At 37.1% G+C, this 10,324-nt stretch overlaps 1 protein-coding gene across 1 annotated transcript in view; it reads right to left on the bottom strand.

The window, feature by feature from the left end:
• Nucleotides 1-3,025: 3,025 nt before the first annotated feature.
• mkks (MKKS centrosomal shuttling protein) overlaps nt 3,026-10,324 on the bottom strand; it is a 28,210-nt gene continuing 20,911 nt past the window's right edge. The window contains exons 3-4 of the mRNA XM_069931858.1: nt 4,640-4,750; nt 3,026-3,584 (exon numbers count right to left, since the gene is read on the bottom strand). Coding sequence (XP_069787959.1) covers nt 3,144-3,584; nt 4,640-4,750 — 552 coding nt within the window. The 3' untranslated portion in view covers nt 3,026-3,143. The remainder of the gene's footprint in view (nt 3,585-4,639; nt 4,751-10,324) is intronic.

Below are 10,324 nucleotides of genomic sequence, written 5' to 3'. Positions count from 1 at the left end.
CCATAAAACATTATTTTTAAAAAATCAACTACTGATTAGCAGTGAAGTCAGTTTTCCAATAACTCATTTGCAAAATTGCCATTATACAAGTATGACAAAGAATTTGAATCAATGTTGATCCACATGTTGCCTATTGTCCAGTATTCATACACATACAAACTTTGCACAAAAACTGGCAAGGTGTTAACTGAAGACCATATGGTCCGAATTGACTAGTTTGGCATTCAACATTAACATCCCAAAAACTGATCAGCAAGCTCCAAGACCTGGGACTCAGCACCCTACTGTGCAATTGGATCCTGGATTTCCTCACCTCCAGACCACAATCAATCAGTGAGGATTGGCAAGAACCTCTCCTCCATAATCTTCATCAGAACCAGAGCACCAGAGGGCTGCGCTCTTAGCCCCTTGCTCTACTCCTATGTAAACAACATTTATAAATATGCTGACAAAAGCACCATAGAGGCTGTATAAAATGGGGTGATGAGGCACCCTAGAGATCAAAAACATGGCTGAATGGAGTACTAACAACAACATCTCACTCAATGTCATCAAGACCAAGGAGTTGATTGTAGACTTCTTGTATCTTGTGAATATATTCTGAATCAATCAGTATGACCCAGAGATCATGGGGAAAATCAAAGGTAGAGAAGGTGAGCACATACAAATTCTTGGGGGTCACCATCTCACAACCCATTCCTGGACCCATCGGACCAATGTCATTGTGAAGAAAGCACAAAAGCACTTCATCTTCCTCAAATATTTGCAGAGATTTGTTATGTACAAATTGGAAACATTTCCTCCTCACTGATTATCAACACAGGCGCACCTCAAGAATGCATGTTTATCCCACGACTCTATTCATTACACACCCATGACTGTGTGGCCAGGCACAATTCCAATGCCATCTATAAATTTGCCAACGACACCATGGTTGCCAGTAGAATCACAAACAGCACTGAGGAAGCATCCAGGAAGCTTCTCAGTAGTTATACTTTTTGAGGTGTCTGAGGAGATATTGTATGTCACCGAAGACTCTCCAAAACTTCTACTGGTGTACTGTGGAGAGTATTCTCGCTGTTTGCATCACTGCCTGGTATGGAGGCACCAAATTTCAGGACAAGAAAAAGCTCCAGAGGATTGTTAACATGGCCTGCGACATCACGGGTACCAGACTTCACTCCATCAAGGACATTTACAAGAGGCGGTGTCTTAAGAAAGCAGCCTCTATCCTCAAGGACCTCCACCACCGAAGAGATGTTTTCTTCACTCTGCTACTGGGTACATGAGCCTAAAGATGAAATTCAACAGCACAAGGACAGCTTCTTCCCCTCTGCCATTAGATTCCTGAATAATCAATGAACCAGCCTGACTTTCCGTGCACTATTTTTTAAATTTATTATTGTAAGGCAGTTTATAGGAATGCACTGTGATGCTGCCGCAAAACAACAAATTTTGTGACTTGTTCAGGACAATAAATTCTGATGTGATCGGAAATATTGGCAAACTTCTACAGATGTGTAGTGGAAAGTGTGCTGTCTGGCTGCATCATGGCTTGGTATGGGGGCCCCAATGCTTCTGAGGGAAAGCCCTGCAAAAGGTAGTGGACACACCACTGAGAAAAGCTGCATGGTATACTGCTGTGAGAGAGCAGCAGCAATCATTTTCACCACCCAGGACATGCTCGTTTCTTGTTGCTACCTTCAGAAGAGGTATAGGTGCTACAAGACTCATACCACCAGGTCAATAACAGTTGCTACCCCTCCACCAGCAGACTCCTAATCAACACTTATTCAAGGATTCTTGCTATGCACATTATTTATTACTATTTATTTTTTTCTGTCTCACTGATTTCAATGACTTCTTCTGATTAAAAGATTAGCTGTAAACTCCATATTCCAACCATCGTATTTATTTTCACCTCCACAAAACCCATCTTTTCCCTTACCTCAATCTTGTTAATGCTAAAATAACAAAAGACTTTAGTTCTGCAATTTTCTCTGCAGTGCTCTTGTCAACATATTCATCATCTTCTGTATTGATTAACCAACACCAATTTCAAAATCATTGTTTTCCATTTCTTCAATGATGAAACAAGTTTACTTTTAGTTTTCTTTAGTTTTAACACTTTACAAGGGCTTTATTTTCAATGTTTGTGGAATTAATTTTGGAAAGCAAGGAGACTACAGCACATCCAGCTCATGATTTTGGAGTAGCATTTACCCTCTCTTCTTTGGCTTGGCTTCGCGGACGAAGATTTATGGAGGGGGTAAAAAGTCCACGTCAGCTGCAGGCTCGTTTGTGGCTGACAAGTCCGATGCGGGACAGGCAGACACGATTGCAGCGGTTGCAGGGGAAAATTGGTGGGTTGGGGTTGGGTGTTGGGTTTTTCCTCCTTTGCCTTTTGTCAGTGAGGTAGGCTCTGCGGTCTTCTTCAAAGGAGGTTGCTGCCCGCCAAACTGTGAGGCGCCAAGATGCACGGTTTGAGGCGATATCAGCCCACTGGCGGTGGTCAGTGTGGCAGGCACCAAGAGACTTCTTTAGGCAGTCCTTGTACCTTTTCTTTGGTGCACCTCTGTCACGGTGGCCAGTGGAGAGCTCGCCATATAACACGATCTTGGGAAGGCGATGGTCCTCCATTCTGGAGACGTGACCCATCCAGCGCAGCTGGATCTTCAGCAGCGTGGACTCGATGCTGTCGACCTCTGCCATCTCGAGTACTTCGAGTACCCTCTAATGAACAAGAAACTAGCCTTTTCTTGTCTTCGTACTCGGAGCTAGTTTTATACTTTCACTGATGTTTTATTATCAACTATTCAAAGACATATCCAATATTTTGATTTCTTGCAGTGAAGCACCATAAGTTTTCCATAACTGGTCTGATGAAGAAGTTACCAGATTTATGTCCTCTTACCATATGGTGGTACAAAATTAGTGCATTAACACATTGCACAACCAGATCATCTAGAAGCAAAATTCTGCTCCTTGATCTTTCTCAGTCAGCAAAATTTAAAATCGCTATCAGTTCAGTTTCAATATTTTATTTATAATTTATTACATCAATAACATCAGATTGAAAGCTGCCCTTGAACTTTGGAGTAGATTAGCAAATCAGGTCTGAATTATAGCTGGAGCATGAAAGTTTAATTCTGATCTTGAATAACATATTGGATCTCAACTATCATATTAGCTGTTTCTACTGCTACTTGTAAAGCATTAAGTTTCACAGTGTAGGAGTCCAATTTTAATTGATCTGGGGAGGATTTGTTTTGTTTCTCAAGAGGAATTTCTTGGCTATTTATTGTTGTTTTATTACCTAGAACAGTCCATTTCAGATTTTGTTGTGCTGTATGCAGTCCACAAACACATCTAGAAAATACCTCAGACCATTGAGTATCCAGAGGCATGTTGGCTGGAACTGACCAACGGTGGCCATACTTGGCATCAATGAAGCTCTCTCCACCATCATGTTCCAGTGAAGATGCAGTGCGCTCTAGTGAGCGGCAGAAACCATCAGCAACAACTCGGTATTCTGTCTGGGAGCAGCCCAGTTCTGTTAATTTCTCATCAGTCACACAGCGGCTCTGTGAAGAAAGTTCAGCATCAATAGTATCCTACAGTATTCTAGCGATCATGTATAATAGATGCAACAATTATCATTTTCAAAAATACAATTCATTGGTGATTTCTCCTCTCCCTCCTATATTTTTTTCAGTCACATTCCCTCTCCCTCTTATAGTTACTCTATGCATGTCTCACTGTGTCTCCATCTGCCTATTTCTGTCTCTCTTGATCCCACCTCCCAGGACATGCTCCATCTCTCTCTTCATTTTTTTTCTGCATTTTGTTCTCTCTCTGTTACTTCTCACATTCTGTGACTATACCATTCTACAATTTCCCTTTCTGTATTTGTCTCCCCATCACTGTCCTAATCACTCACTCACTCCCTCCCTATTATATACCACTCCAGGTCTTCCCCTTCCACCTTTCTTCCTCTCCAATCAGCTTCAATTTCTCTCTGCTCCCTCCTGTCAGCTTCTTTTCCATTCTTTCTCCTCTCTCTACCTCTGCATCTTTCCATTTCTTTGACCCTCTCTCTTTTGTTCTCCTATTTAATCTGACTCCATCTATCCTTAATTGTCTTTTCCCTCCCTTCTGTCTATTCTACTCTGTCCCTCCCTAATTTTCTCCTCCCCTTCCTCTCTTATTCTCTTACATTTTCTGCACTGATCAATCTTCCTCTCTATATATCCTTTTACATTCTCTACCCTCTTTCTCTCACTCACCCTCTCTATAACCTGAAACGTTAACTCTATAACAAATTATGTCTGGCCTACTGGGTACTTTTTGTTTCTTTAATTTTTCTAGATTTCTGTCATCTGCAGCATTTTGATTTTAGGATACAGAAAAGTGAGGTGTTGCTGTGTCACCATTGATGGACAGGGTAATAACTGACAAGCTTAATTGGGAAATTTCAGTCTACATGTGAATTTGAAAACTCATGGAGAAAATCCTACTGCAGGAATGCATGATCTTTACAAGTTTCTAATCTATTCATTATATAGCCCTGCAAATAACGTAGGCTTTCAATTATATTTTAATGGAACAGGGTTCCATTTACTGTGAATAAAGCACAAACCTTGTATCCAATTTTAGTAGCGAGATGACATTCAGTGCACCCTCCTCCAAGTAAACCAAAAGGTTCTTTCAATGCAAGTCGCAAGACACATTCTGCTGATTGACAGACAATCTGTAACAAGCAAGAAGCTAACCTTAGCAAGGAGTACATGCAAACATCAAATCAAGCTACTGTATTAGTGCCCTTTGTAATAACTGATTGCTACATTACCACCCTATTCAGCTAAGTACATTTGAAACAATATTCAATTATACAAGTTACAAATAGCAGTTTAAATTGTATTTGAAAATGTTTAATTCAAATAAAGAGCTATAACCCCTTTAAAAATGAATGTTCTATAAAGTACATATCGAATAAAGAGTTCCTTGAAATGTGATGTAATTGAACGGAATATTGTGATCTGTTTCATCTGAACTTTCTTTGTCCAATTTTATATCACTTAAACAGTTAACACTAAAATGGTCCAGTTAGCCATAAAGGGAATATTGTATTAAAAATATAGAATCAGTAGTTTTATTTAAATTGTATGCTGTAATATTCTGAAGAAAAAATGTTCACATTTTGTCATCTGCTTCAATTACTTGGCAACGCTATGAAATAAGTTTCAAAATTTCATCATTCAATGTAAAGGCAAAAGAAAATAGTGCTACAGAATCTGAGGATCAGAACTTCCACTCAATTACTCTGAGATGTGTGTGGATTGCCTTTCATTATGTGCTTTTTTAAACCATAGTAATAAGATTTTGCTTTCTGATTTTACTGGGAAATATGAGATCAGTGTAAACAGCATGAGAATATTTGATAAAAGATTTTGAAACATGTACAATTTGTAGGGAGATAGCAGATATTTGTAATAAGCACAGGTTTGTGATTGTGGGAGATTTTAATATTCCAAATATAGATTGGGAAACCCATTCTATGATAAAGCTGGATGGTTTGCAGTTTGTAAAATGTGTGCAGGATAGTTTTTTTTTACAGCAATACATAGAGGTACCAACTAGAAAAGGGGCAGTGTTGGATCTACTGTTGGGAAATAAGATAGGTCAGATGACGGAGGCATGTGTTGGGGAGCACTTTGGATCCAGTGATCGTAGTGGCCATTAGCTTCAATGTAATTATGGAAAGGGATAGGTCAGGACCTAGGGTTGAGGTTTTTAAGTGGGGGGGGGGGATCTAGATTTGAGGCGATGCAAATGGATTTACGAGGAGTGGAATGGGACGATTTGTTTTATGGGAAAAATGAAGTAGAGAAATGGAGGTCTTTTAAAGGTGAGATTTTGAGGGTACAAAATCTTTATGTTCCTGTTAAGTTAAAAGGCAGGGTCAAAAGTTTGAGAAAGCCATGGTTTTCAAGGGATATTAGAAACTTGGTTCGAAAAAAAGAGGGAGACCTATAATAAATGTAAGAAACAAGGAAAAAAAGATGTTCGGAGAATACATTGAATGTAAAAAGAATCTTAAGAAAGAAATTAGAAAAGCAAGCAGGATGAAAATAAATCCAAAAGGTTTCCATAAATATTTTAATAAGCAAAAGGAGAGTGAGGGATAAAACTGGTCCCTTAGAAATCAGAGCAAACAACTGTGTGTGGAGCCAAAAGAGATGGGGGAGATCTTCAACAATTGCTTTTCTTTGGTATTCACTAAGGAGAAGGATATTGAATTGTGCAGGGTAAAGGAAGCAAAGAGGGTCATTATGGAAACTATAATGATTAAGAAAGGTGGATAAATCTCCAGATCCCGACGAGATTTTCCCCAGGACTTTGAGAGAAGTTAGTGAGGAAATAGCAGAGGCTCTGACAGGGGTTTTTCAAATGTCATTAGCATATTGCACATGTGGTTCCTTTGTTTAAAAAGGGTTCGAGGAGCAAGCCTAGCAATTATTAGGCCTTTAAGTTTGTAGCAGATAAATTAATGGAAATTGTTCTTAGAGATAGTATATATAAGTATCTGTAGAGACAGGGTCTGATCAGGAACACTCAACACGGGTTTGTGCGTGGAAGTTCATGTTTGACCAATCTTGTTGAATTTTTTGAAGAGGTGACTAGGAATGTTAATGAGGGAGAGCAGTGGATGTTGTCTGTATGAATTTCAGTAAGGTCTTCATTCCGCATGGAAGGTTAGGAAGGTTCATTAGTTAGGTATTAATTTTGAGCTAGTCAAATGGATTGAAAAGTGGCTGGAAGGGAGATGGCAGAGAGTCATAGTGGATAACTGTTTGTCAGGCTGGAGGCCAGTGACAAGTGGTGTGCCTCAGGGTTCTGTATTGGGTCCTTTGCTGTTTGTCATACACATTAATGATCTGGATGATGGGGTGGTAAATTGGATTAGTAAATACACAGATGATTCTAAAATAGGTGGAATAATGGATAATGAAGGTTTTCAAAGATTGCAGAGGGATTTGGCCTGCTTAGAAGAGTGGGCTGAAAGATGGCAGATGAAGTTTAATGCTGATAATTGTGAAGTGCTTAATTTTGGTACGAATAATCAAAACAGGACATACATAGTAAATGAGAGGGCATTGAGGAATGCAGTGGAGCAGAAAGATCTAGATGTACATCGTTCCCTGAAGGTAGAATCTCATGTGGATAGGGTAGTGAAGAAGGCTTTTAATATGCTGGACTTTATAAATCAAAGCATAGAATATAGGAGTTGGGAAGTGATATTGAGACTGTTCAAGGCATTGGTAAGGCCAAATTTAGAGTACCGTGTGCAGTTCTGGTCACCGAATTATAGGAAGGATATCAACAAGGTAGAGAGAATGCAGAGAAGATTTATGAAAATGTTACCCAGGTTTCAGAATCTAGATTACAAAGAAAGATTGAGTAAATTAGGTCTTTATTCTTTGGAGCATAGAAGGTTGAGGGGGGATTTGATAGAGATATTTAAGATTATGAGAGGGATAGGTAGTTGATGTGGATAAGGTTTTTCCATTGAGAGTAGGAGAGATTGAAACAAGAGGTCATGATTTAAAGTTAAGGTGAAAAAATTTAGAAGTAACATGAGGAGGAACTTCTTTACTCAGAGAGTGGTGGCTCTGTCGAATGAGCTTCCGGGAGATAGTGGCGGCAGGGTCTATCTTGTAATTTAAAGAAAATTTGGATAGGTATATGGATGGGAGGGGAATGGAGGGTTATGGGCAGGGTTCAGGTAGGTGGACTAGAGAATACTTAGCTCAGTGCGGACTAGAAGCGTTAAAATGGCCTATTTCTTTGCTGTAATTATTATATGGTTGTACATAGATGAGATAATATACAAATCAAAAATTTCCAAGCTATACAGTGATGTTGGTCTCTTAACTCATTCCATTATGGAACAATAATGGGCATTTTTTTCATGGTAAGATAAGTATAATTTATCCCTCCATATGACACAGAGCAAATGAGCCAGAAAACATGCAAGCAAACAATTATATATTATTTTACAATGAATCTGTTTTGAATATTATTCCTGGTTCCCAGATTATAACTTTAAAAAGAATTGCTGAATTAACTCAGCAGGTCAGGTAACATCATGGTCAATTGATGTTTCAGGTTTGGACCCTTATCAAGACTAAAGGGAAGGGCATGATTTAAAAAGCTTTCCTTTGAGTAAGCTCCCAAATGGTATTGATGGCATCTGGTGATATCATATTTTAGAGTAAAACATAAAAGTCTGCAGATGCCGTGATTGAAGTAAAAACACAATGCTGGAGAAATTCAGCAGGCCAAACAATATACTTTATGTAGCAAAGATAAAGATACAAAAGCAATGCTTCGTGCTTGAGCCCTTCATCAAGGTATCATATTTTAAGTAGGCTATCCAAAAGTAAAAAAATCCTTTTCAAATTTTGGTTCTATAATTGTTTCATAATATGAAAGTAACTGCTATTCTGCAATCCTAAATGAAAAAAATGTTAGTTTGCACTTCATCTGCTTTTTATAAAAACTCCATTGTTTATTTGGTGAAGAGAATAATTTTGTTCTCTTAATTTGTCATCACAATTCAATGATCCAAAATGTTATGGTGGTCTTATGCTCTTGCAAATAGCTGAATGCCCTTTTGGAGGACTGTTGACTGGCAGGTGATACAATAACCTAAGCAAGGTCATGTCAGCACATTACATCGAACCAAATGGACGTCCTACAAATCATACCCTAGTTTTTTTGAATGCTGCAGCTTAAACTCCCATTTGCTATATGAATTGACAATAAACCAATTGTTCTCTTTTCCAATATTTAGATCTTTATGATAATAAACATTGCTTATCATTCACCCATATAAATATTGCCTCTGACTTAGATTATGCCCTTATACAGATTGCAAAATAGTTATACAATTTAGGTGACCTGATATAGGTATCAAATAATTAGGTATTAGAATTGATATTAATTTGAAAAATTTATATAAATTGAATTATTTACCTTTGCTTAATAGAATTTTTGCTGATTTTAAAAATTGGAATATTTACCTATTACTTTAATTGGTAGAGTAAACTGTGTTAAAATTATTGTTTTTCATAGAATTCAATCTCTTTTTCAATCAATTCCCATTCCAATTTTTTCTAATTTTTTTAAGGATTTAAGTATGGAGGTTAGGAAATTTTTATGGAAAGATAAAATGCTTTGACTTAGAAATATGACTTTGGGTGGGGGGGGGGTTGAATCTTCCTCATTTTAAGAATTATTATAAAGCAGCTCAATTGAGATTTATAAATGTATTGTTTAACTTAGATAGTTTTTCAGCTTGGGCTTCTGTTGAATTTGATGTCATAGGGGATATGGATCCCCAAGATTTTATTTATAAATGGAATTCTAATCTGTTATTTGGAAGTAGGGAGTCATTTATTTTGAAACAACTTGATTGAGTTGTGGAATAATATTGATAATGAATTTGGTTTGAAAAGTTTATTATCTAGGAAAATGCCTCGATATCAAAATAGGATTATTCCTTTTTTAATGGATAACCAATTCTTGAGGATTTGGAGACAGAAGGGTATTAAAAGGATTGAAGATTGTTTTGAAGATGGGAGATTTATAACATTTGAAGAATGAGGGAAAAGTAAATGTACCTTGGAATATTTTATTTTGTTATTACCAAGTTAAATCTTTTTTATCTGGCAAAATAAGTTCTATTTTGAAGTTACCCAATCAAAGTGAATTAGAATTATTGATTTCTAACACTACTGTAAATAAATTTATTTCAGTAATGTATAATTTATTTCAAACTAAGGCCCCTAAAATTGGGGTGCATAAATCAATTTAAGATGTAAGAATAATTTGACTAAACATATATATGTAAGATATAGGTTAGTTCATTATAGCTTTTTACATCTGTTATTGACTCTGTAAAAATTAAATAGATTAAATCCTGCTGTATCAGATTTATGCTTTAGATGTAGACCTGAGGTTGAAGCCTTTTTATATTCAACTTGGAAATTTCTAAAGTTAGACAATTTAGTTAGGAGTAGGTAATTTTTTGGGATGAATTACTGGGGTCAAATTCCCACAGGACCCATTGTAAATTTTACTGAATAATATTAAGGTTACAAGGCCAAAATTAAATTTAAATAATTATCAAATTGAATTTGTGTTAATTGCTTTAGCAGTTGTTAGGAAATGTATAGCAATATAATGGAAGTCAGAAATAGATTTAGGCATGGAAAGATGGTGTGCAGAACATTGTAGTTGTATACTGTTTGAGAAAATT

This window comes from Narcine bancroftii, chromosome 4 (genome assembly GCF_036971445.1).
Source record: "Narcine bancroftii isolate sNarBan1 chromosome 4, sNarBan1.hap1, whole genome shotgun sequence".
Classification (NCBI taxonomy): Eukaryota; Metazoa; Chordata; class Chondrichthyes; order Torpediniformes; family Narcinidae; genus Narcine; species Narcine bancroftii.
This window is presented reverse-complemented; position numbering and strand designations above follow the sequence as displayed.